Source organism: Hyla sarda, assembly GCF_029499605.1.
Source record: "Hyla sarda isolate aHylSar1 chromosome 1 unlocalized genomic scaffold, aHylSar1.hap1 SUPER_1_unloc_2, whole genome shotgun sequence".
Classification (NCBI taxonomy): domain Eukaryota; kingdom Metazoa; phylum Chordata; class Amphibia; order Anura; family Hylidae; genus Hyla; species Hyla sarda.
This window is the reverse complement of record NW_026607581.1, coordinates 904159-932042: the sequence shown is the minus strand read 5'-3', so window position 1 is coordinate 932042 and position 27884 is coordinate 904159. Positions and strand designations below refer to the sequence as shown.

Below are 27884 nucleotides of genomic sequence, written 5' to 3'. Positions count from 1 at the left end.
AGCAATTAAATCAGAATACACATTAGCTTGGCAGTATAGTTCCCCCACATTAGGTGCAGTATAGTTCCCCCCACATTAGGTGCAGTATAGTTCCCCCACATTAGGTGCAGTATAGTTCCCCCACAATAGGTTGGCAGTATAGTTCTCCACATTAGGTGCAGTATAGTTCCCCCACATTAGGTTGGCAGTATAGTTCCCCCACATTAGGTTGGCAGTATAGTTCCCCACATTAGGGTTGGCAGTATAGTTCCCCCACATTGGGTGTACTAAAGTTCCCCACATTTAATTGGCAGTATAGTTCCCCCACATTAGGTTGTCAGTATAGTTCCCCCACATTAGTTTGGTAGTATAGTTCCCCACATTAGGGTTGGCAGTATAGTTCCCCCACATTGGGTGTACTAAAGTTCCCCACATTTGATTGGCAGTATAGTTCCCCCACATTAGGTTGGCAGTATAGTTCCCCCACATTAGGTGCAGTATAGTTCCCCGCACATTAGGTTACATAGTTACATAGTTAGTATGGTTGAAAAAAGACATACGTCCATCAAGTCCAACCAGGAAATTGAAGGGAAGGGTGTAAGGGAATAAGATGTAGTTTTATAATTCTGCATAAGCATTAATGTTATTTTGTTCCAGGAATGTATCTAACCCTGTTTTAAAGCTGTTAATTGTTCCTGCTGTGACCAGTTCCTGAGGTAGACCGTTCCATAAATTCACAGTCCTCACGGTAAAGAAGGCATGTCGCCCCTTTAGACTAAACCTTTTCTTCTCCAGACGGAGGTATTGCCCCCTCGTCCTTTGGGGGGGGTTTAACCTGGAACAGTTTTTCTCCATATTTTTTGTATGGGCCATTTATATACTTATATATGTTTATCATATCCCCCCTTAAACGTCTCTTCTCAAGACTAAACAATTGTAACTCCTTTAATCGCTCCTCATAGCTAAGATGTTCCATGCCCCATATTAGTTTAGTCGCGCTTCTCTGCACCCTTTCCAACTCCCCAGTGTCCCTTTTATGAACAGGCGACCAAAACTGAACAGCATATTCCAGGTGAGGCCGTACCAATGATTTATAAAGGGGGAGTATTATGTCCCTGTCCCTTGAGTCCATGCCTCTTTTGATACATGACAATATCCTGCCGGCTTTGGAAGCAGCAGCCTGACGTTGCATGCTATTCTGTAGTCTGTGATCTACAATTACACCCAGATCCTTCTCTACCAGTGACTCTGACAGTTTAATCCCCCTAAGACATACGACGCATGCAGGTTATTAGTACCCAGATGCATAACTTCACATTTATCCACATTGAACCTCATTTGCCAAGTGAATGCCCAGACACTTAGTCCATCCAAGTCATCTTGTAACTTATGCACATCCTCTATATACACAGCCCCCCCCCACTATATACACATCCGCTATATACACAGCCCCCCACTATATACACATCCTCTATAGACTGTACTGTGCTACAAAGCTTGGTGTCATCTGCAAAGATAGAAACAGAGCTGTTATTACCATCCTCTATATACACAGCCCCCCACTATATACACATCCTCTATAGACTGTACCGTGCTACAAAGCTTGGTGTCATCTGCAAAGATAGAAACAGAGCTGTTATATCATCCTCTATATATATACACAGCCCCCCCTGTATATACACAGCCCCCCCCCTCTATATACACAGCCCCCCCTCTATATACAGAGCTGTTAATACCATCCTCTATATCATTGATAAATAAATTAAACAGCAGCGGGCCCAGTACTGAACCTTGGGGTACACCACTAATAACCGGGGACCAATCAGAGTACGAATCATTGACCACCACTCTCTGGGTACGATCCATGAGCCAGTGTTCAATCCAGTTACAAACTAAAGTTTCCAAGCCCAAGGACCTTAACTTACCTGTCAGACGTCTGTGAGGGACAGTATCAAACGCTTTGGCAAAATCCAGAAACACTATATCCACAGCCATTCCTCTATATACAGAGCCCCCTCTATATACACAGCCCCCCCCTCTATATACACAGCCCCCCCTCTATATACACAGCCCCCTCTATATACACAGCCCCCCTCTATATACATAGCCCCCCTCTATATACAGAGCCCTCCTCTATATACACAGCCCCCCTCTATATACACAGCCATTACTCTGTCAAGGCTTCTACTCACCTCTTCATAAAAGCAAATTAGATTGGTTTGACAACTTCTACCCTTAGTAAACCCATGCTGGCTATCACTTATAATACAATTATCCCCTATGTATTCCTGTATGTAATCCCTTATAAGTCCTTCAAACAATTTACCCACAATGCACGTTAGACTTACCGGTCTATAATTGCCTGGCGAAGACCTAGAGCCCTTCTTGAAGATTGGTACCACATTCGCCTTGCGCCAGTCCCTTGGCACAATACCAGACACCAGAGAATCTCTAAATATCATGAACAAGGGTACAGATATTACTGTACTTACCTCTCTAAGTAGGTTAGCAGTATAGTTCCCCACATTAGGTGCAGCATAGTTCCCCCACATTGGGTGCAGTATAGTTTCCCCCACATTAGGTTGGCAGTATAGTTCCCCCACATTAGGGTTGGCAGTATAGTTCCCCCCACAAGGTTGGCAGTATACTTCCTCCCACAAGGTTGGCGGTAAAATCCCCCCCCCCCACAAGGTTGGCAGTATACTTCCCCCCCACAAGGTTGGCAGTATAATTCCCCCCACACAAGGTTGGCAGTATACTTCCCCCCCACCCACAAGGTTGGCAGTATACTTCCCCCCACCCACAAGGTTGGCAGTATAATTTCCCCCCACAAGGTTGGCAGTATAATTCCCCCCACAAGGTCGGCAGTAAAGTTCCCCCCCACATTAGGCAGGTAGTGTTCCCCCACATTAGGCAGGCAGAGTTCCCCCACATTAGACAGGCAGTGTTCCCCCACATTACGCAGGCAGTGTTCCCCCACATTAGGCAGACAGTGTTTCCCCACATTAGGCAGGCAGAGTTGCCCCACATTAGGCAGGCAGTGTTACCCCACATTAGGCAGGCAGTGTTACCCCACATTAGGCTGGCAGTGTCCCCCCACAGACATACAGCCTCCATGCATATACAGTGTATGGCTGGAGGCTGTATGTGTGTGTCGGAACACCGAAGATGACGTCCCGCTTGTCACTTACCATGCGCGTGTCATCCTCGGTTCTCCCCGATGCTGCGCTCTGCTCTGCTTTACGGGCGCACGCATAGGACGTCAGTGACGTGATGTCCCTGCGTGCTCTACCTCCCGGCGGTCCCTGCGTTTTTAAAGTGAACGCGGGACCGCAGAGAGGTACCCGGGACATCCTTGTGTCTCGAAATGACCTTTCGAGACACAGGGATGTCCGGAATGTGACGGGGGCGCGTGCCATAGGTTCGCCATCACTGATTTCGGAAGTGTGCAAATATCATGAGGAATGTGCCTTGTCCTCATGGCACTCCACTTCCTGTAACTTTCCTGGGCTTTCTTCTTTCAAAGTCTTCACACGATGGGAGGGGTGATATGAGAGAGAGCAGATGGGGGAGAGCAGATGGGGGAGGAGTGGACAAGTAACAGAAATGTGTAGTCTTCATCCTAAATGGGCATTTTACATATACAGTATATAAAATGTATGTATACACACATGTAAATATCTATCACAGTCCCCCCTAAAATTACCAATTTTCCCTTTCCCTAATTTCTATCATCCTAACTCATCTGCCCCAATGTGTTTTCTCGAACGTTTCACTGTACTTTAGACGACCCATGGCTTATCCATGGACCCCCTTAGCCTCAGACTTTACACATATGGATATAAACCTACAATACGCTAGAGAAAGCATAACCCTTATATCCCAATAATGAAATACAAGTAATATGAAAATATATATGTAAATTTTATTAAATACAAAGACATAAATTTAAAAATATATGCATATAAGATGGGAAAAGAAAATTCATACACAGTCAATATAAATCTGTAAATATAAGTTGATAAAAATTCATCTCAATTTACAACATACAGTAATTGATAATAATAAAAGCAGGATAAAAATATAAATATAAAGGGAGAGTCGAATCCGGTAGGTGGATTAAAAAAATTTATCTATATATAGCGTAAAAGGTATATAGTAAAAAGGTATATAGTAAAAAAATTATTCAGATAATATATCTATATGTATATATGTACAAAAGATAGGATTGAGTATACAAGGGTGAATGTATACAAAACATGTATTATAATAGTATGGCCCCAACTGCAGAGCTAAAGATAAAGTGCAAGTCCTGAAAAACTATAAACACTTCTTGCATGAGTGAAAAATATCACAGAGTGTATAACTAAGCAAAGTGCAACGTGCTAAAATAACAGCGATATTGAAAAACATAACATGTGATGTGTTTGGTTGTCACGATGCCGGCTGGCAGGAGGTGGATCCTCTGTGCCAGAGAGGGATAGTGAGGACCGTGCTAGTGGACCGGTTCTAAGACACTACAGGTTTTCACCAGAGCCCGCCGCAAAGCGGGATGGTCTTGCTGCGGCGGTAGTGACCAGGTCGTATCCACTAGCAACGGCTCACCTCTCTGGCTGCTGAAGATAGACGCGGTACAAGGGAGTAGGCAGAAGCAAAGTCGGACGTAGCAGAAGGTCGGGGGCAGGCGGCAAGGTTCGTAGTCAGGGGAGATAGCAGAAGTTCTGGTACACAGGGTTTAAACACACAAAACGCTTTCTCAAGGCTCAAGGGCAACAAGATCCGGCAAGGGAGTGCAAGGGAGGAGACTAGATATAGCCAGGGAACAGGTGGGAACCAATAAGCTAATTGGGCCAGGCACCAATTATTGGTGCACTGGCCCTTTAAGTCTCAGGGAGCTGGCGCGCGCGCGCCCTAGAGAGCGGAGCCGCGCGCGCCAGCACATGACCGCAGGAGACGGGAACGGGTAAGTGACCTGGGATGCGATTCGCGAGCGGGCGCGTCCCGCTGTGCGAATCGCATCCCCAACGGCCATGGCAGAGCAGCGCTCCCGGTCAGCGGGACTGACCGGGAAGCTGCAGGGAGAAAGACGCCGTGAGCGCTCCGGGGAGGAGCGGGGACCCGGAGCGCTAGGCGTAACAGTACCCCCCCCCTTAGGTCTCCCCTTTTTTTTGTCCGGTGACTGCCTCCCCTGGGATGAGGACACCGGGAAGGAATGGATGGTTTCCTCAATGGCAGGCAGCACAGCAGGAGTAGGAATGGGGAGGGAGGGCAGAGGGCGAGACCTGGCACGGGGCAGTGTGACACCAGGACGAGGGCCATGAGGGGACACAGAGGTTTGCCTGATGGGACTGGGAGGGGGGGAAAGGCATTTCCTGAGGCAGGCAGAGTCCTTAATGACTTTAGGGGGAGCGGATACAGGAGGAACCACAGAGTTACGGCAAGGGTTACTGGGAACCGGTTTTAGACAGTTCTTGGAACAAGAGGACCCCCAACTCTTGATCTCCCCAGTGGACCAATCCAGGGTTGGGGAATGAAGTTGAAGCCAGGGAAGTCCAAGGAGAATTTCCGAGGTGCAATTGGGGAGGACCAAAAGTTCAATCCTCTCATGATGAGATCCGATGCTCATAAGAAGGGGCTCCGTGCGGAAACGTACGGTGCAATCCAACCTGGCTCCGTTGACCGCGGAAATGTGGAGTGGCTTGACAAGACGGGTCACCGGAATGCGGAATTTATTCACAAAGGACTCCCGAATAAAATTCCCAGAAGCTCCAGAGTCCAGGCAGGCCACGGCTGAGAGGGGAGAGCTGGCTGAAGTGGAAATCCGAACAGGTACCGTGAGACGTGGAGAAGCCGACTTGGCATCAAGAGACGCCACACCCACGAGAGCTGAGTGCGAGCGTGCGTTTCCCAGACGTGGAGGACGGATTGGGCAATCCACCAAAAAATGTTCAGTACTGGCACAGTACAGACAAAGATTCTCTTCCTTGCGGCGATTCCTCTCTTCCAGGGTCAGGCGAGACCGATCCACTTGCATGGCCTCCTCGGCGGGAGGCCTAGGCGCAGATTGCAGTGGAGACTGTGGGAGAGGTGTCCAGAGATCTAAGTCCTTTTCCTGGCGGAGCTCCTGATGCCTCTCAGAAAAACGCATGTCAATGCGAGTGGCTAGATGAATGAGTTCATGCAGGTTAGCAGGAGTCTCTCGTGCGGCCAGAACATCTTTAATGTTGCTGGATAGGCCTTTTTTAAAGGTCGCGCAGAGAGCCTCATTATTCCAGGATAGTTCAGAAGCAAGAGTACGGAATTGTATGGCGTACTCGCCAACGGAGGAATTACCCTGGACCAGGTTCAGCAGGGCAGTCTCAGCAGAAGAGGCTCGGGCAGGTTCCTCAAAGACACTTCGAATTTCCGAGAAGAAGGAGTGTACAGAGGCAGTGACGGGGTCATCGCGGTCCCAGAGCGGTGTGGCCCATGACAAGGCTTTTCCAGACAGAAGGCTGACTACGAAAGCCACCTTAGACCTTTCAGTAGGAAACTGATCCGACATCATCTCTAAGTGCAAGGAACATTGCGAAAGAAAGCCACGGCAAAACTTAGAGTCCCCATTAAATTTGTCCGGCAAGGACAGGCGGAGGCTAGGAGCGGCCACTCGCCGCGGAAGGGGTGCTGGAGCTGGCGGAGGAGATGGTTGTTGCTGCTGTAGCTGCGACTGTACTTGCTGTAGTTGTGACTGGAGTTGCTGTGTCATGGTGGTCAAGTACGACAGCTGGTGATCTTGTTGCGCTATCTGTTGCGACTGCTGGGCGATCTGACGAGCTTGCTGGGCGACCAGCGTAGGGAGGTCAGCGACCACTGGCAGAGGAACTTCAGCGGGATCCATGGCCGGATCTACTGTCACGATGCCGGCTGGCAGGAGGTGGATCCTCTGTGCCAGAGAGGGATAGTGAGGACCGTGCTAGTGGACCGGTTCTAAGACACTACAGGTTTTCACCAGAGCCCGCCGCAAAGCGGGATGGTCTTGCTGCGGCGGTAGTGACCAGGTCGTATCCACTAGCAACGGCTCACCTCTCTGGCTGCTGAAGATAGACGCGGTACAAGGGAGTAGGCAGAAGCAAAGTCGGACGTAGCAGAAGGTCGGGGGCAGGCGGCAAGGTTCGTAGTCAGGGGAGATAGCAGAAGTTCTGGTACACAGGGTTTAAACACACAAAACGCTTTCTCAAGGCTCAAGGGCAACAAGATCCGGCAAGGGAGTGCAAGGGAGGAGACTAGATATAGCCAGGGAACAGGTGGGAACCAATAAGCTAATTGGGCCAGGCACCAATTATTGGTGCACTGGCCCTTTAAGTCTCAGGGAGCTGGCGCGCGCGCCCTAGAGAGCGGAGCCGCGCGCGCCAGCACATGACCGCAGGAGACGGGAACGGGTAAGTGACCTGGGATGCGATTCGCGAGCGGGCGCGTCCCGCTGTGCGAATCGCATCCCCAACGGCCATGGCAGAGCAGCGCTCCCGGTCAGCGGGACTGACCGGGAAGCTGCAGGGAGAAAGACGCCGTGAGCGCTCCGGGGAGGAGCGGGGACCCGGAGCGCTAGGCGTAACATTGGTACAAGAAACAAAAGTGCACAAAAGAAGTGGCAGTTGAGCAAAATGGAAGACAAAGGACATATAGATACCGGACTGAACCCTACGCCTGCTATGAGTCTCCGACGCGTTTCGCCCGCAGCCGGGCTTTCTCGAGGAGTGTCAATGTTTGTTTCATTAGACCCCCCTTTTCCAGTTATTTTTAGGAGCCATTTTTTGGACTCTTTTTTTAGGTTGTTGTTTTACACATATGGAGTCAGATGCTGTCCCTATGGGTCACTGGTGTTATAGATGGCATTGAAGCTCTGTAATGGGGTATAGGCTTCATCTGTAATCTCAAAGGGGGAGATTTATCAAAACCTGTGCAGAGGAAAACTTGCCCAGTTGCCCATAGCAACCAATCAGATCGCTTCTTTCATTTTTCACAGGCCTTCATAGAAATTAAAGCAGGAAGCTGATTGGTTGCTATGGGCAACTGGGCAAGTTTTCCTCTGCACAGGTTTTGATAAATCTCCCCCAAAGTCCTCACTTGTCATTACTGGCGTGGTATTCTTGTTGGTCGTCTCACACTTCTTCTTTAGGCAAAACACAACACACAACAAAGCAAGATTATTAGAATTATAAGTATGGTTATTTTACTGGTCCTATACTGGCTGAGATATATGCACAACAAGTCTCCCAAACATCTTGTATACCCCCCTTTTTCCTTTTACACCATACATCATATCTAATGCCGTACCATTTTGGAATATTATAGTGGATGTGACTCTTAGTTGTTCGGTCTAACATTGAAAAGCATTTACAAAGAAATGTATTAATCTTAGTTGGTTATAATAGATATAATTAATTTTACTCATGGAAATCTGGGATATTATTGACTCAACTCCGGCTTTTTATTTGATCTCTAGCTATAAACTCATCTGGGACCCCCCTTGGGACTCCTTTAAGATCAATATACACAAAGGGATCGAAACTCCCAGCAGGGGCTGTATGTTTTCCTCTAAAGTGCGGTTTAGATTTCTTTGTAGGTTCTGTAATGGAAGTGTGTATGGGCAGACGTGTCTTGACTAATGTGTATTCCCCAGTTTAATTCCTTTCTAATTTAACTCTAAACTTCATATCCCCAAGTATCCCATACTTTACGGTAGTTACCATTTACTCATCCCGCTATTTGTACATGTTCACCTACTGATTCTCCTCATACAACGTCACATCCTAACAATCCGTTGTGATTATCTTTCCCTTTGGAACAACCATGGTTATGCACAGACATAGATTTAACAGTTATCAGAGATACATTTATACGGGATCATCATATGCAATCTTCTCTTTCCTCACTTATTTCCTGCATAGGTTTTGAAGAAATGGGTGACAATGACAGAATCTGAACTAGGTACGGTTTCACAAAAGGTTCTTAATTGTATACTTCACTGTATCTATGGTTAGGGATCAGTACACTTAGACAAGGAGACACTGATATTGACCTACCCCAGGCAGTTAGATGAAGTCTACTCATATTCTCTGAAACAGGTAAGATGATTATGGAGTGTGTTGGTCAGGTACCTTTATTGTTTTCACCTAGGTCATATGTCAGATGTAAATGATGACGTCTGTACAAACCTTCTTTCTGCATTGTAGAATCCTGAGGCGACCCAATGTACTGACATTACTATGCACATAGCTCCCCTCTGCTTAGTGTATGGGGTCATATATGTTACCATGGGGTACAAGACTGCTGGCACATACATTTTCTTACCAACTCTTTCCGGATGCCTTCTTTGCCCTGTACCACCTCTTTCTTCTTCCATTGGTCTCTCTCAGCATGCATAGCTGGTTCCTGCAAGAGACCTAACCAGAAAATTCCACATTGCCCATCCACCTGTACACTTTGTACCATCATTGTGGGGGAACAGGAGCACTGCAGCCTTGGCAGCCTCCTTCACCATTCAGTCCCCTTGGCTTCTGGGGCTGTTTCCTTCATGTGTCTCTGATCTTTACGATGGCCACTTTCTCTGGCCGCTCTCGGACTTTGAACACTTGAATTACAAACTACAGATTGTTCTTGAATCCCTGAGCGAACTACTCTTACGTCAATAGGCCCATACTTGTGGGCGGTAGTTAAAGTGTACCCATACTCATTGTGTCATACCTTTAGATATCTTACACATCTCAGTGAATACCTTCAATTCTACTTCTCTGAACCACCAGCTCAGATCAAGTGGTTTATTGCAGTAGAACTTCATTCTGCGTGTGGTCACCATATATCCTGTCTTATGTATTACATCTTTACATTACTTAGAACAAACTTACATTTATAACTCAGCATTAACCATGGATTCTCCGATATCCTATCATGGCTCTTGAATTATTATTTTTTTTTATAAGTTCAAGACAATCAGCATCTTCATATTACACTAAACATCATTATAAAGTTATCCACTTAAAATTGATATTATTCAAATAAATATAATGTAGAATGTATAGGTATATCACGTTGTGTATGCAGGTACTATAACACATTCAAGTTTAAACAGTAGATTTGTAGTTCCTTCAATTTAATGTGACTGTGTTACCTTAGACCAAGGCTGTTCTGTCAATCTTCCTATAAGCCCCGCCTTTCTCCTCCCACTCCTCTATGTCACTGGTCACCACCCCTTTGAGTCTGGCTTTTTGTCTTTCAGTTTGTTCATTCCTCAAAAATTCTTGAGCAATCAGTGCCTACATGGAGACATACCATACACATGTAACATGTAACAATACCAACATTTACAAATACTCAACATACAACACACACAGGGCCCACATTCTCACCAAAAATAAAATGTAAAAGAATTAAAATGTATACAGAGCTCTTTCAAAAATTGGGAAAAAATCATCGTCAATGCGCATTATTTATAATCAATAAACCATTAGCTGATTTTAAATGCTTAAAGTAATATTCATTAATTAACCTCTTCAGGACATAGGGCGTATGGATACGCCCTGCATCCCGAGTCCTTAAGGACCGAGGGCGTATCCATACGCCCGTGGGAATTCCGGCCCCCACCGCTAGCCGGTTGGGGACCGGAGCCGGATGCCTGCTGAAATCGTTCAGCAGGCATCCCGGCATATCGCCCAGGGGGGTCATTATGCCCCCCCATGTCGGCGATCGCCGCAGATCGCTGGACAATTCAGTCCAGCGATCTGCGGCGATTCCGGGTCAATCGGGTCTCCAGTGACCCGATGACCCGGAATTACTGGCTGTTCGGGGCCGTCTCTGACGGCCCCGAACAGCCAGAGCCTGCAGGGGTGAGGTGGCACTGGTGCCACCTCACGATCGCCCTGATTCGTCGGCCGGATTACCGGCCGACCAATCAGGGCGCCTGCTGCGGGTGTCACTCCCGCACCCGCTCCGCCCCTCTTCTGGAGGACGTGAGCGGGTGCGGGACGTGCACCCCGGGTGCTGGGGACCCCGATCCCCGGTGCCCCTGTTGGGATCGGGGCCCCAGGAGCAGCTGCGGCGGCGGGACTGACCTGCAGCGTCTGGATCGTTGGAGGTGAGTGACAGCCTCCTGCTGTTGCTTAGCAACAGCTCCCAGCATGCAAAAAGGGCATGCTGGGAGCTGTAGTTATGCAACAGCAGGAGGCAGACCACCACAACTCCCAGCATTCCCTTATGGGCATGCTGGGACTTATGGTTTTGCAACAGCTGGAGGCACATTCTTTCTATGGAAAAGTGTACCTTCAGCTGTTGTATAACTACAACTCCCAGCTTGCACAAACAGCTAAAGTGCATGCTGGGAGTTGTAGTGGTGCATCTGCTGGTTGCATAACTACAACTCCCAGCATGCCCATTGGCTGTCGGTGACTGCTGAGAGTTGTAGTTTTGCAACAGCTGAAGGCACACTGGTTGTGAAACTCAGAGTTTTTTTTTACCTAACTCAGTGTTTCACGACCGGTGTGCCTCCAGCTGTTGCAAACTACAACTCTCAGCAGTCACCGTACACCATGCACCGTACATGCTGGGAGTTGTAGTTTTGCAACAGCTGGAGGCACACTGGTTGTGAAACACTGAGTTAGGTCACAAACTCAGTGATACATAACCAGTGTGCCTACAGTTGTTGCAAAACTGCAACTCTCACCAGTCACCGACAGCCAACGGGCATGCTGGGAGTTGTAGTTATGCAACAGCTGGATGTCCCCCCCAATGTGAACGTACAGGGTACACTCACATGGGCGGAGGCTTACAGTAAGTATCTGGCTGCAAATTTGAGCTGCCGCAAACTTTCTGCTGCAGCTCAAATTGCCAGCGAGAAACTACTGTGAACCCCCGCCCGTGTGACTGTACCCTAAAAACACTACACTACACTAACACAAAAAATAAAATAAAAAATAAAAAACACTACATATACACATACCCCTATACAGCCCCCCTCCCCTCCCCAATAAAAAACATCTGGTACGCCACTGTTTCCAGAACGGAGCCTCCAGCTGTTGCAAAACAACTCCCAGTATTTTCGGACAGCCGTTGACTGTCCAGGCATGCTGGGAGTTTTGCAACAGCTGGAGGCACCCTGTTTGGGAATCACTGGCGTAGAATACCCCTATGTCCACCCCTATGCAATCCCTAATTTAGGCCTCAAATGCGCATGGCGCTCTCACTTTGGAGCCCTGTCGTATTTCAAGGCAACAGTTTAGGGTCACATATGGGGTATCGCCGTACTCGGGAGAAATTGTGTTACAAATTTTGGGGGGTATTTTCTGCTTTTACCCTTTTTAAAAATGTAAAATTTTTGGGAAAACAAGCATTTTAGGTAAAAAAAAAAATTTTTTTTTACATATGCAAAAGTCGTGAAACACCTGTGGGGTATAAAGGTTCACTTAACCCCTTGTTACGTTCCCCGAGGGGTCTAGTTTCCAAAATGGTATGCCATGTGGTTTTTTTTTTTTGCTGTCCTGGCACCATAGGGGCTTCCTAAATGCGGCATGCCCCCAGAGAAAAATTTGCGTTCAAAAAGCCAAATGTGACTCCTTCTCTTCCGAGACCTGTAGTGCGCCAGCAGAGCACTTTTCACCCCCATATGGGGTGTTTTCTGAATCGGGAGAAATTGGGCTTCAAATTTTTAGGGGTATTTTCTGCTATTACCCTTTTTAAAAATAAAAAATTTTTGGGAAAACAAGCATTTTAGGTAAAAATTTTTTTTTTTTTTTTTACATTTGCAAAAGTCGTGAAACACCTGTGGGGTATTAAGGTTAACTTTATCCCATGTTACATTCCCCGAGGGGTCTAGTTTCCAAAATGGTATGCCATGTGGTTTTTTTTTGCTGTTCTGGCACCATAAGGGCTTCCTAAAGGTATCATGCCCCCCAAAAACCATTTCAGAAAAACGTACTCTCCAAAATCCCCTTGTCGCTCCTTCCCTTCTGAGCCCTCTACTGCGCCCGCCGAACAATTTACATAGACATATGAGGTATGTCCTTACTCGAGAGAAATTGGGCTACAAATACAAGTAAAAATTTTGTCCTTTTACCCCTTGTAAAAATTCAAAAATTGGGTCTACAAGAACATGTGAGTGTAAAAAATGAAGATTGTGAATTTTCTCCTTCACTTTGCTGCTATTCGTGTGAAACACCTAAAGGGTTAAAACGCTGACTGAATGTCATTTTGAATACTTTGGGGGGTGTAGTTTTTATAATGGGGTCATTTATGGGGTATTTCTAATATGAAGACCCTTCAAATCCACTTCAAACCTGAACTGGTCCCTGAAAAATACTGAGTTTGAAAATTTTGTGAAAAATCGGAAAATTGCTGCTGACCGTTGAAGCCCTCTGGTGTCTTCCAAAAGTAAAAACACATCAATTTTATGATGCAAACATAAAGTAGACATATTGTATATGTGAAAAAAAAATGTATTCGTAATATCCATTTTCCTTACAAGCAGAGAGCTTCAAAGTTAGAAAAATGCAAAATTTTCTAATTTTTCATCAAATTTACGGATTTTTCACCAAGAAAGGATGCAAGTATCGACAAAAATTTACCACTATGTTAAAGTAGAATATGTCACGAAAAAAACAATCTCGGAATCAGAATGATAACTAAAAGCATTCCAGAGTTATTAATGTTTAAAGTGACAGTGGTCAGATGTGCAAAAAACGCTCCGGTCCTTAAGGCCAAAATGGGCTCCGTCCTGAAGGGGTTAAACAGTGATCACTTTTTCATTTATTTTACGTTTTATTTTATTCTCCTTGGCCAAACTTCTCTCGTTACTCCTATAATATAATCACACAGTTAATTGAATTTCCTTATAAATTTCCTTATTTTAATTTTTCTATTTTTTTTTAATCCATCTTGCACTCCTGCGAAAACAAACTTATTTAGAGATTAATAAAATATCATCAAGTAGTTTCATTATGACATAAACATGTACATACACAGTTTCACCTAAATCCATTCACTGGTCATACTCCATGTATTCCTAATCTATCATATACGTTTCAATTGACTAGGTGTGTTAAAATGGCTGCAGGGGAGTGGAGGTGAGAACTAATAGCATGAGCTAAAATGGCTGCTGGGGGGGGAACATGGCTGCCCCCCCCCGTACAGAATAAGCATGTGGCAGAGACTAGCAGCCTCATGGAAAGAGAGAGAGAAAGAGAGAAAAAAAGCATGGAATGAAGAAAGGTAAAATCTGGGTTTATAACTTTAGGAATTAGTATTAGGGTGTCACTCCATAAGGGATTCTTAGCTCCATAATATTAATAATATTATACATACAGTTCAATTTTCACAGTCCCTCCCCCCTGCTTACTACAAAGGCTCTCTTCATTGAAAATATGATAATTCTCACCATCCTATCACCAGTTTATAAACAAATGTATGTCTGTACATCGGTGTTAACTTCAATACCTAAATATTTGCATCATACTTTCAGCCAACACCTTATGCCTATCTATTCACCTCACATTCTTTTGCCTATCTATATCCATTCAGATGGTTACAATATAACTAAGTCAAATCACAATTGTTCTCAAGAATCACGCTGTTATATATAACTGTATATTACACTGCCATATATATAAAGCTTCTTATCCTATCAACCAGCAATATATTTCAAACTTGCAACTGCCTTAATATCTATAATTTATCAATTCCATTTTGAACTCACCACATGCTTTCCATCAAACTGCATTTTCCTTCTATACAACTCCGTGCAATTCCCTCAGTGAGCTCAGGTTACTTCTGCACATTCCAAAGCCCTGCAGCTCTCTTCAGCCCCCTCTGTCTCCTCCAAAAAGCCCACAAACCCTAGGGTGCCCCCAGCTTTTGCCAACTAAAAACCCTTTCAAAAACCTTGCTGTACTTTTAGGAGATATCTTTAAAACACTAATACATTAGATCTAGTATTAGAAGGGAAGTTATTTCCCCCTCTTAATCTGAATTAGCTAATTTAACAATAATCCATGGACACACACACAATACAAGACACATCTCACATATTCTATCAGTTGCAATGGGGCAAGTTCCAGGAATCTGTTATTGCCGGCAAAATCCCTTGTACCCCCAGTCCTAGATAAGCTCTAATTATGATGTTATACCAGGCAACCAGCAACATCTCCGTCCTAGATCACTTATCTATTTATAACTCTGTCCTAAACATTCTGATGATGCCTTAACATCCCAATGCTTATTTATGACAACATACTCCACAACTCAACTCCCCAATGAACAGTCCCAATTCCACTTATTCACTCACACACATTTCATACACACTCAGGCAGTAAGATAGCTACATTATACATGGGTAATTGTCTCTGGAAGAGAATGTATCTATCTTTCTCTGTTAGGTCACATGTAAGTCCGCTAGATCAGCATGACAAAACAAAGGGGAGACATGGGTACTTTTGGCTAGGTACAAGTATGTCCTACCGTACGCCTCGAGTTGAATCCCATCTGCGTCCGCCTTTGTTCAATCGTCTGGTCTGGGTATTATGACCTGACCTGCGCATGAGGCCTATAATCCAGCCCCATGACATTGGGCGACATCTATGGTGGATTTAACTCAGCGTTTTTGTAACTGTCTTACTCCCGGCCAAATCCGTATACAGAATGTATATACCGAAGCATAGAGAAATAAATCAGACAGAGCCATTGTGCTTTAGCGTTTCCTGTGTGCTGTCCACTCAGCATTTATTTCAAATCGTTCAAGCTTATATCAACTTTGTCATTAACATAAGTTCCCACCCCCTGCTAGGGGATTTTCTAGCATATAGGGAGTGAGCAAATAGCATGGGGGATGTGCCTTGTCCTCGTGTCGCTCAACTTCCTGTAACTGTTTCACAAGTCTCTTTTGTTCAGTCTTCACACGATGGCGGGGGCCAAGATACCGGAAGGAGCAGAGGGGGAAAACAGATGGGGAAGGGGGACCTCCTAAATGAAATTTTTTTTACATAGATAAATCTATTGCACCCCTTATATCAATTCTATGTCTGGAACCATTGGCACAGGCGCTGAGGCAGGGAGAACAAATCTCTGGAGTCTCCATCACAGGACGACATCACCTCATCTCATTATATGCAGATGATACTATTTTATCACTTATTGATCCCTCTGTCTCTGTGCCGGCTGCCATGACCTCCATACTTCACTTTGGTCAGCTTTCCTATTACCACCTTAATGCCACTAAAACTCAGGCCCTTCCTCTAAACCTTCACCCCGCCCTGGTAGATACCATTAAAAACGTGCATCCCATTGATTGGCAAAACACTAGTGTTAAATATCTAGGAATCAAACTAACATACCCTCATAACCTACTATACTCCAATAACTATGAATCTTTCCTACAGACCATCGGCGTTGAAGCGGACAGACTAAGCTCTATCGACATATCTTGGACAGGCAGAGTAGCAGCCTTTAAAATGCTTCTTCTACCCGCTTCCTCCATCTCTTTAGAACCCTCCAGATTGCTGTTCCTAAATCCTTCTTTTCTAAGGCCCAAGCCATTTTGTCATCCTTTGTGTGGTCAGGCAACAGGCCCAGATTGGCCGCATCCATATTGACTAAGTACAGAGACATGGGAGGACTTGGAGCACCAGATTTGTGGTGTTATTATCTTGCCGCCCTGGTGGGGATGTTGAGAGGCTGGCGCAAGGAAGATTTGACCACTGCTTGGGTCCATATAGAAAACTCCTTGGTTTCCCCATACTTACTTAAAGACATTCTTTTTCTGCCATACTGGTCTCCACACACCGCCCCCGTTTACAAAGCTATTGTGGCGGCCTCATATAAGGCATGGGTAACATACCTCTCCCTAGTGGACAACCCCAAAACCACGGACAAAACTCTCATTCCCATATCTCTTATACAAAGCATGAGCCCTGACATATCGCTGGTCCCATGGATTCACAGTGGGCTTACACATCTCCACCAACTTTATTTATCTGAAACCCTACTACCCTTTTTAGAATTGCACTCTACCTTTTCTATTTCTCACTCGGACGTCTACAAGTTTCTGCGCTTGCGTCATTTCTTATTTCACACTCCACCATCTTCCATCCAGTTACATAAACCCTCTTAAATTTTTCTCTCTAGCAACCTAAAGGGCCTTCGCCCCTTATATTCTAATGTATCCCATACTTCCCAATTTCGCAAATCACACCCCTTTCGTTCCTGGGAAAACGAGCTGGGCAAATCTATCTTTGAATCCCAATGGTGAGCGGCTTTCCAGAATATACGTAGAGCCTTTCAATGTGTTTCACATGTTGAATCTGCTATGAAGACCATATTGAGGTGGTACTACACTCCTGAGCCCCTGTCCCACATCTACTCAGAAATGACTGGACTATGTTGGCGTGATTGTGGACAGAGGGGCACATTGTTACACATTTTGTGGGAATATCCCTCCATTAAAGCCTACTGGCTCGCCTGCAAACAGCTCTTGAATGAGGTTTTAGGGGAGGAGAGGGCCTGGACCCCACAACAGATTCTATTGTTTCTCGATGTATCTGATATACCTAGAGCCGAGAGAGACTTAAAGGGGTATTCCAGGCCAAAACTTTTTTTTATATATCAACTGGCTCCGGAAAAATAAACAGATTTGTAAATTATCAATACAGTGGAGAATTAGAAAAACATCGGCACTCACCGGTTCTCTTAAAACAGCTTCTTTATTGGTACTCACAACATGAAATGCAGTCAGGGAGAGGCTGCTCTCTGATGACTCACGTCCAGGGAGCTGTGCAGTTCCTATGGGGATATTTTCCCATCATGCACAGCTCCCGGGACGTGATATCATCATTGAGCAGTTAGACAGAAAACTTCAGAAGCTAATAACTATTGGAAGGATTAAGATTTTTTAATAGAAGTAATTTACAAATCTGTTTAACTTTCCAGAGCCAGTTGATATGTATAAAAAAAAAGGTTTTGCCTGGAATACCCCTTTAACCCCTTAAGGACACATGACGTACTGGAACGTCATGTGTCCACTCCCGATCTATAACGCGGGGCCACGGCGTGGCCCCGCGTCATAGCGGTTCGGGCCCGGCCTCTAACAACGGCCGGGACCCGTGGCTAATAGCGCGCGGCATTGATCGCTGTGCCGCGCGCTATTAACCCTTTAGACGCGGCGTTCAAAGTTGAACGCCGCGTCTAAAGTGAAACCGAAAGCATGCCGGCTAGCTCAGTGGGCTGTTCGGGATAGCCGCGGTGAAATCGCGGCATCCCGAACAGCTGACAGGACAGCGGGAGGGCCCCTACCTGCCTCCTCGCTGTCCGATCGCCGAATGACTGCTCAGTGCCTGAGATCCAGGCATGAGCAGTCATGCGGCAGAATCATCGATCACTGGTTTCTTATGAGAAACCAGTGATCAATGTAAAAGATCAGTGTGTGCAGTGTTATAGGTCCCTATGGGACCTATAACACTGCAAAAAAAAAGTGCAAAAAAAAAGTGAATAAACATCATTTAACCCCTTCCCTATTAAAAGTTTGAATCACCCCCCTTTTCCCATAAAAGAAAAAACACAGTGTAAATAAAAATAAAAATAAACATAAATGGTATCGCCGCGTGCGGAAATGTCCGAATTATAAAAATATATCGTTAATTAAACCGCTCGGTCAATGGCGTGCGCGCAAAAAAATTCCAAAGTCCAAAATAGTGCATTTTTGGTCACTTTTTATATCATGAAAAAATGAATAAAAAGCGATCAATAAGTCCTATCAATGCAAAAATGATACCGTTAAAAACTTCAGATCACGGCGCAAAAAATGAGCCCTCATACCGCCCCATACACGGAAAAATAAAAAAGTTATAGGGGTCAGAAGATGACAATTTTAAACGTATAAATTTTTCTGCATGAAGTTATGATTTTTTCCAGAAGTGCGACAAATTCAAACCTGTATAAGTAGGGTATCATTTTAATCATATGGACCTACAGAATAAAGGTAAGGTGTCATTTTTACCGAAAAATGTACTACGTAGAAACGGAAGCCCCCAAAAGTTACAAAATGGCGTTTTTTTTTTCAATTTTGTCTCACAATGATTTTTTTTCCCGTTTCACCGTAGATTTTTGGGCACAAAGACTGACGTCATTACAAAGTAGAATTGGTGGTGCAAAAAATAAGCCATCATATGGATTTTTAGGTGCAAAATTGAAAGAGTTATGATTTTTTAAAGGCAAGGAGCAAAAAACGAAAATGCAAAAACGGAAAAACCCCCGGTCCTTAAGGGGTTAAGGGGTCCTTAAGGGGTTAAAATGATACCCATGATACATTATATTTTTGTACCGCTTAAAAGAAATCTTAAACTTTTTGAACAGAATCAGTAATAAAAAATCGCCCTATTTTGACCACCTATAACTTTTTCATTTTTCCCTATATGGGGCGGTATGAGGGTTAATTTTTTTGCGCTGTCATCTGTACTTTTTATCGATACCACATTTGCATATATAAAACTTTTAGATCACTTTTTATTTATTTATTTTTAATAAAATGTGACAAAAAAAGCTGCATTTTTTTACTTTTTTTTATTTTTTACGTTTACGCCGTTCACCGTATGGGATAATTAACATTATATTTTTATAGTTCGGACATTTACATAGTTAGTACGGTTGAAAAAAGACAGACGTCCATCAAGTCCAACCAGGGAATTGAAGTGAAGGGTGTAAGGGGATAAGGGAAAGGGATGTAGTTTTATATTTCTTCATAAGCATTAATGTTATTTTGTTCCAGGAATGTATCTAATCCTGTTTTAAGGCTGTTAACTGTTCCTGCTGTGACCAGTTCCTGAGGTAGACCGTTCCATAAATTCACAGTCCTCACGGTAAAGAAGGCGTGTCGCCCCTTTAGACTAAACCTTTTCTTCTCCAGACGGAGGGAGTGCCCCCTCGTTCTTTGGGGGGGGGTTTAACCTGGAACAGTTTTTCTCCATATTTTTTGTATGGGCCATTAATATACTTATATACGTTTATCATATCCCCCCTTAAACGTCTCTTCTCAAGACTAAACAATTGTAACTCCTTTAATCGCTCCTCATAGCTAAGATGTTCCATGCCCCATATTAGTTTAGTCGCGCGTCTCTGCACCGACTAGGGGACTATTTATTGCAATCTTTTGATTGCTAATACTGTTAGGTGCTATGTATAGGACATAGCACTGATCAGTATTATCGGCTATCTACTGCTCTGGTCTGCTCGATCTCAGACCAGAGCAGGAGACGCCGGGAGATGGAGGAAGGTGAAGGGACCTCTGTCCGCCATTATGGATGATCGGATCCCCGCGGCAGCGCTGCAGGCGATCCAATCATACAGTTTAACATGCGCACCGCTGCAGATGCCTTGATCAATACAGATCATGCGATCACGGATGTCTGCCATTACTGGCGGGTTCCTGGCTGCTGTCAGTAGCCGGGACCAGGCGTGTATGACGCGAGCACCGCTCCGATGCTCGCGGTCATACTCAGGATGTAAATGTACGTCCTGGAGCTCCATAACTCTTATTTCCGTATACGCGGCGGTATGAGGGTCATTTTTGGTCTGTAGTTTTTATCGGTACCATTTTTGTTTTGATGGGACTTTTTTATCGCAATTCATATATATTTTTATGGTATATGAAGTGACCAAAAATGCACAATTTTGGACTTTTGGTATTTTTTACGTGTACGCCATCGACCGTGCGGTTTGTTAGTACACCAAAAAAGAATAATACTAGCCCAAAATAAGAATCACCAATTATTGGCAAATCAAGCAAATCTTTATGGAAATAAATACATTCATTAAAACATATGTTTAAAAGAAGATGGCACAAGAAGATAACGCCATGGAAGCGAAACATATGTAGGGGTTCGGCATATATTTGGGTAAGGTTCATCATACTACTTGGTACTGGCTTACTATATTGTTCACTTTGTGCTCATACTGTATACTGCAGCATGAGTGATCTGTTCTGTTACTGATTCTGAGTACTACTTACCTCCTTCCCACCTACATGCCTTCCATGGTGTTATCCTCTTGTGCCATCTTCTTGTAAATATATGTTTTTATGTATGTATTTTTTTCTATAACGATTTGCTTGATTTGCCTATAATTGGTGATTCTTAATTTGGGCTGGTAGTATTCTTTTTTGGTGTACTATCTTATAATATAATATTAGTCAATGTACTTACCTTGTAGTAGCTAGGGCCTGCAGGATGTATTTAGGAGTATAACCTTATTTTTTAATCGTTCAGACATTTATGCACGCATCGGTACCACATGGGATTTTTTTTTTAATTACATTGTTTTATTAAAAAAATGTAAATGGGGGGATTCAAACATTTATTAGGGGAGGGGCTTATTCACATTTATTAACTTTCTTTTTTCTGCCCCCATAGGGGACTATTACGTGTAATCTTCTGATTGTATATACTGATCAGTGCTATGCCATAACATTGATCATTGTTATCAGTGCTCTGCTGCTTCAAGCTTGGAGTAATAGAACACTGATCAGACGGCGAGGAGGCAGGTAAGGGCCCTCCCACCGTCCTCTCAGCTGATCAGGATTTTGTTGTGATAAAGGAATAAAAGAGGTGAATAATTTCAATAATTACATTATTTTATTCCAAAAATGGGAAAAGGAAGGGGGGGGGGTGTAATCAAGCTTTTATTAGGGGAGGGGCTATTTCACATTTGTTTCTATTTTTTTATATATTTTATTTACTATTTTTTATGCTGTAAATCAGTGATCCGAAACCTAAGGCTCTCTGCCTGTTGCAAAACTACAACTCCCAGCATGTTGCACTATATAGTAGTATAGAACATGGTACAACATGCTGGGAGTTGTAGTTTCGGGTCGGCTGCAAAGCCAGAAGCTGTGTCAAGGAATGCTGGGAGCTGAAGTTTTTAACTACAACACCCAGCATGCTCTGATATGGCCTATGGCTCTGCAGCTGATACAACCCAGAACTACTCCCAGCATGTTTCACCATATACTAGTATAGTAAAAGTAATGGTGCAACATGCTGGTAGTCGCAGTTTTGGGTCTGCTGCAGAGGTATAGGCTGTATGAGGGCATGCTGGGTGTTATAGTTGGTAACTGCAACTCCCATCATTCTTTGACTCCCAGCATTCGTGACGTCACACATCCCTGCCCCCAATCCCCCTCCCTCGCAGCCCGCCCCTCCAATAGACTTACATTGTTAGGGCGTGGCTTGACATTACGAGGGGCGTGACCGTGACATCACGACCCCCACAGCCTGAGCCCAGCGTTGGTAACTAAATGTTTTGAACGCTGGAGCAGTGGAGTGCCCCTTTAAGGGGTTACAAAGTAGTAAAGCGTAACAAAAACTATGCAAACAGAGTATCCTTGTGATCATAGTCACCTGAGAAATAATTGTACCGCACAGTGAATGAAGGATCGGAGCCGCAAAATATGTTATGGCAAAATAAGAGTTTTGGCTCTTAGAGGAAAGCTTAAATTTCCTGAGTTGTTAAGGGGTTAATACTGATAATAAAATCTGTGTTATTCTCTGCAGATTCTTGTACCAGGAGATCAGAGGAGAATCTTATATCTTCAGATTATAAAGCAGATGATGATATCACACAAGATACATATGAAGAACATTCCATTATCCCAGATACACCCTCAGCCCTTCACAGCCAAGATCTGTCATCTCATCCTTATATACAGGTCCTGTCTTCTCACTCATCACAGAAAGGTCACAGAAGGGGTGTTGGACATCAACAAGATCACACAGGAAAAAAAAACATATTCATGCTCAGAATGTGGGAAATATTTTACACAGAAATCGAATCTTATTCAGCATCAAAGAACTCACACAGGAGAGAAGCCATTTTCATGTTCAGAATGTGGGAAATGTTTTACTCAGCAGCCAAGTCTTATTGGACATCAAAGAACTCACACAGGGGAGAGGCCATTTTCATGTTCAGAATGTGGAAAATGTTATACTTTTAAATCAGATCTTGTTGTACATCAAAGAACTCACACAGGAGAGAAGCCATTTTCATGCTCAGAATGTGGAAAATGCTATACTAAGAAAACAAATCTTGTTCAACATCAAAAAACTCACACAGGGGAGAAGCCATTTTCATGTTCAGAATGTGGAAAATGCTTTATTAGGAAATCATATCTTGTTAAACATCAGAGAACTCACACTGGGGAGAAGCCATTTTTATGTTCAGAATGTGGGAAATGTTTCTCTCACAAATCAAATCTTCTTCAACATCATCAAAGAAGTCACACAGAGGAGAAGCCATTTTCATGTGCAGAATGTGGGAAATGTTTCTCTCACAAATCAAATCTTCTTCAACATCATCAAAGAAGTCACACAGAGGAGAAGCCATTTTCATGTGCAGAGTGTGGGAAATGTTTTACTCGGAAATCAGACCTTGTTGTACATCAAAGAACTCACACAGGAGAGAAGCCATTTTCATGCTCAGAATGTGGAAAATGTTTCTCTCACAAATCAAGTCTTCTTCAACATCAAATAAGTCACACAGAGGAGAAGCCATTTTCATGTGCAGAATGTGGGAAATGTTTCTCTCACAAATCAAATCTTCAACATCATCAAAGAAGTCACACAGAGGAGAAGCCATTTTCATGTGCAGAGTGTGGGAAATGTTTTACTCAGAAATCAGACCTTCTTGTACATCAAAAAATTCACACAGGGAAGAAGCCAATTTAGAGCAATATATATCAACAAGAAATTAAGTCTCATTTATCATCAAAAAACACACAGGGGAGAAGCCATTTCCAGGTTCTGAATGTGGAAAATGTTTTACTGGGAAATCAAGTTTTGTTTATCATCAAAGAACTCACACCGTAGAGAAGCCATTTTCATGTTCGGAATGCGGGAAATATTTTACTGAGAAAGCAACACTTAAAAGACATAAGAATTCACACAGGAGAGAAGCCAATTCAGAGCAATAAATGACACAGATATCACATCTATATATTAACCATGTACATAGGATATCTGACATCTATATATATCTTATACTGCAGGGGTCTCAAATTGGCGGCCCTCCAGATGTTGCAAAACTTCAACTCCCAGCATGCCTGTGAGGGAAGTCAGCTTGTTATACCTTTTTATATAACCTTTTATAATAATCCTTTATATGATTATACGCCATTTTGTATATCATCACCATGTTGTCTATAGTCCACCATCTTGTCTATGTTCCTTCATTATGAACTGAGTGTGAACTTTACCAGAATTATAACCAGGAAACTTGTAAACAAGAACCACAACTGCTGAGCGTACAGAAAACTCCAAGGCTACTGAGTCTGAAGACGTTCACACTTCCCGTCCTTCCTACTTAGAGATAAGACGTCTGTTTGTAACCAGGTATTATTGGGCAGTTTGCCGTCCTTTCATCTTTGTCTATAAGAATTCTGCTGTATGTAGTAAACGTCAGAAGACGCTGTATACAGATCCCAGTCTGTGTCATTTCTTCCAATCTATCAGGCCTGATTGATAAAACATTTCCAATTTGGCCTCGAACAGCAAATGTACCTGAAGGAATTGGTTAAATTCCTTAACATGGCCGACAACGGTTATCTGCAGCCAACGGCTGTCCGGGCATGTCCTGGCATGCTGGGAGTTAAAGTTATACAACATCTGGAGGGCCACCAGTTTGAGACCCCTGATATACTGCATCTCCAAACTTGTTACCAATTGTTAATAAAGTTCTCTATATTATATGATTTATTATTCTTATATTCATCTCCGCACACTGGACTTATAATAAATGTAATATTGTCCCTGAGGTTGTATATAGGGAATGTAACGCGTCAGTGTTGTCCCCGCCCCCTTCTCATTATGATTATAGAGACTTTAATTCAAGGCGTCAGACAGGATCCGCGCGTCTCCCTTGAAGATCGTCTCTTCTGAACATAAGACGCTGCAGATACTTTTATTTATCACAAACCCTAGATGAGCGTTTCCCGTCTTGACGTCTATTTTCGGTCTCAGATCATAAAATCCATTTTTCTATATGAGAAGTCGTCAATATCTCAGCGTCCCCCGGGTTCAGTAAACATCGGTGTAATTCTTTTCCTTTTCTTTGTCCTCCCCGGGGTATAAAATCCCTAGAGATCTGATCACATCTGGTACAAGATCTCTTTACTTCACACTTTGCGCCATTATTACACGGATTGAAGACCCAGTTACACGCTCGTAAATTCCCATATATGTCGTGGATTGGAAGGAAAAAGGTTCTTAAATCTTAATATTTAACCCCTCCAGGACACAGGGCGTACCTGTATGCCGTAATTTTGGGGACCAGACCGAGATGCCTCCTGAAATCATTCAGCAGGCATCCCATGACAATCCCCAGGGGGGTTCTGAGACCCCACACCTACCCATGTTGCGCAATCGTCGCAGATCGCTGGTGAATTCAAACCCGCATCTGTGGCGATTCTGGTCATATGGGTCACGTGTGACCTGATGACCCGGAATTAGAATTAGCACCTCCCCAGGAGCGCTGCTATTGGTCAGATGATCAATAGCAGCCGGGAGAGGAGGGGTTAATGTCCCCTTCTCTCAGCTCTGCTCGCCCACCGAGCTCAGCCAGCGGGCAGAGCTGAGAGAATAAGCCAGGGACCCCCCCCCCCCTCTGTGAAGATCTGTGCCCCTCAGGGCTGAGGAATTGATTTTAGTGCAGGGTGAGTTTCAGTGCAGGGACAGGTAGGTTAATAAGAAAAGTGAAAAAAATTCACCCCGACCCCCTAATAAGTCATCAAGGGTCCGCCACAGGGCTTCAGGGCGCTGCATTTGGCCCCCTTTGTAAATAATTTTTTTTGGCCACAGCATTTTATTTTTTTCTTATAACGGTGTGTGATTTCTAATCACACACCGTTATATATAGGTTACACCAAACATACATTACACACTTCCTGCCCCTCCCTTCGCATCTCCCCCTGCCACAACAGAAAAAAGGTGATGGCCCGCCGGGCATATTCGGCGGAGGAGGCATATGCTTTACTTGCCTCCAACTCCAAATCTGCCAGTGAGGACGAGGAAGATCCTACTTTTCTGTGTTCTTCCTCATCATCTAGCACTGATGATGAGCCCCCCAGAAGGAGGGGGAGACACTGCCAGGCGAGGCCACACACCCCTATTATAGTGACCCATTGGCCGACACTAGTACAAGTGTCCATGCCGCTCGTAATAGAAATCCGAACCCCCCCCCCCCCCCCCCAGACAAGCATACTGGAGCCCCCTACTGGTGAACCTGTCTGGAAACCCCCAGAGGGATATCGGCCACATATTCCTGAGTTTGTTGGCGACTCAGGAATCCGGATTGACACGGCCGGATACACTGAAATAGACTATTTTTTGTTTTTATTTCAGTGATGACTTTGTCAATCTAATGGTGGAGCAAACAAACTTGTACACCCAACAGTTCATTGCCCGCCACCCTGATTTACTTTTGGCCAGGTCCAATGAATGGTACGCCATTAATGCACCCGAACTGAGGACATTTTGGGGCCTCATGCTGCATATGGTCAAAAAAACTAGTCAAAAAAATAGTCAAAAAAAACATAGACATCCTCTACCAGACCCCACTCTACGCTATGGCCATGGAACGAGGACGGTTTGAGGCCATTCGGAAATGCCTGCATTACACTGATAATGCGGCATGTCCCCCCTGAGGTGAACCTGACTATGACCGGCTTTACAAAGTGAGGCTGGTCATAGATCACTTTGGGGCTAAATATTGGGAGGCCTACGTACCCCTCAGGGAGCTCTCTGTAGATGAGTCTCTTATCAGTTTTAAGGGGAGACTCATCTTCCGCCAGTATGTTCCCTCGAAGCAGGCACAGTATGGCGTGAAGCTCTACAAACTTTGTGAGAGTACCTCCGGGTACACTCTCAAGATTAGAGTATATAAGGGACAGGATTCCCGTATTGAACCCCCAGATTGTTCCCCCACTCTGGGTGTTAGCGGGAAGCTTGTGTGGGACCTTGTGCACCCATTGCTGGATAAGGGTTATCACGTGTATGTGGACAACTTTTATACCCGCATCCCTCTGTTCACATCCCTTGCCGCCAGATCCACGTCCGCTTGTGGAACCGTGCGGAAGAACCAGGGAGGCCGCCCTCTAAATTTTGTACAGACACCTATCCCCAAAGGTGAGTCCCGTGCACTTACCCATGAAAACCTGTTGCTGGTCAAGTATAAGGATATGAGGAATGTCCTTTTGCTGACCATAATTCATGGTAACGGCAGCTCACCTGTCCCTTTGCGAGGTACCACAACACCGGCCCTCAAGCCCGATTGTATTCTGGACTACAATTGTGATAGATGTATATGTGTGTATATGTAAATTTTATATACTGTATATGTAAAATGCCCATTTAGGATGAGGCCATGCTTCTCTGTTACTTGTCCACATCTCCCCCATCTGCTCTCTCCCATCTTGCCCCCACCATCGTGTAGAGGAAGCTGCTGGCCACAAGGACAATGCTACTCCCCCATCTGCTCTTTCCTGTCTCACCCCTCCCATCGTGTGGAGAATCAGAAGAAATAAGCCCGGCAAACTGTTCAGGAAAGGCATAGTAGGGGGGTGGGAACGTATGTTAATTACAAAGGTAATATAAGCTTGAACGATTTGAAATAAAGCTCAGTGACGAGCACACAGAACACAGAAGCATTTGAAACTGACAATGGCTCCGTTTGATTTACTTTGGTATACTTCGGTATATAGATTCTGTATACAGATTTGGCCGGGAGTAAGATAGCTACAAGAACACTGATAAAATCCATGTCACAATCAGTATATGGGGGGAGTTGATCTCTATGATCAAGTCCTCAAGCCATATAATGCCATGCGGAAAACACAGATATGATACAAAAAA

At 44.4% G+C, this 27884-nt stretch overlaps 2 protein-coding genes across 2 annotated transcripts in view; both read left to right on the top strand.

The window, feature by feature from the left end:
- The window catches only part of LOC130298064 (oocyte zinc finger protein XlCOF6.1-like), a 226534-nt gene extending 201841 nt beyond the window's left edge, over positions 1-24693 (top strand). Inside the window, exon 2 of the mRNA XM_056550959.1 lies at positions 22536-24693. Coding sequence (XP_056406934.1) covers positions 22536-23705 — 1170 coding nt within the window. The 3' untranslated portion in view covers positions 23706-24693. The remainder of the gene's footprint in view (positions 1-22535) is intronic.
- The window catches only part of LOC130298059 (zinc finger protein 436-like), a 178073-nt gene that overhangs the window by 95391 nt on the left and 54798 nt on the right, over positions 1-27884 (top strand). The gene's annotated exons all lie outside the window — the stretch shown is intronic.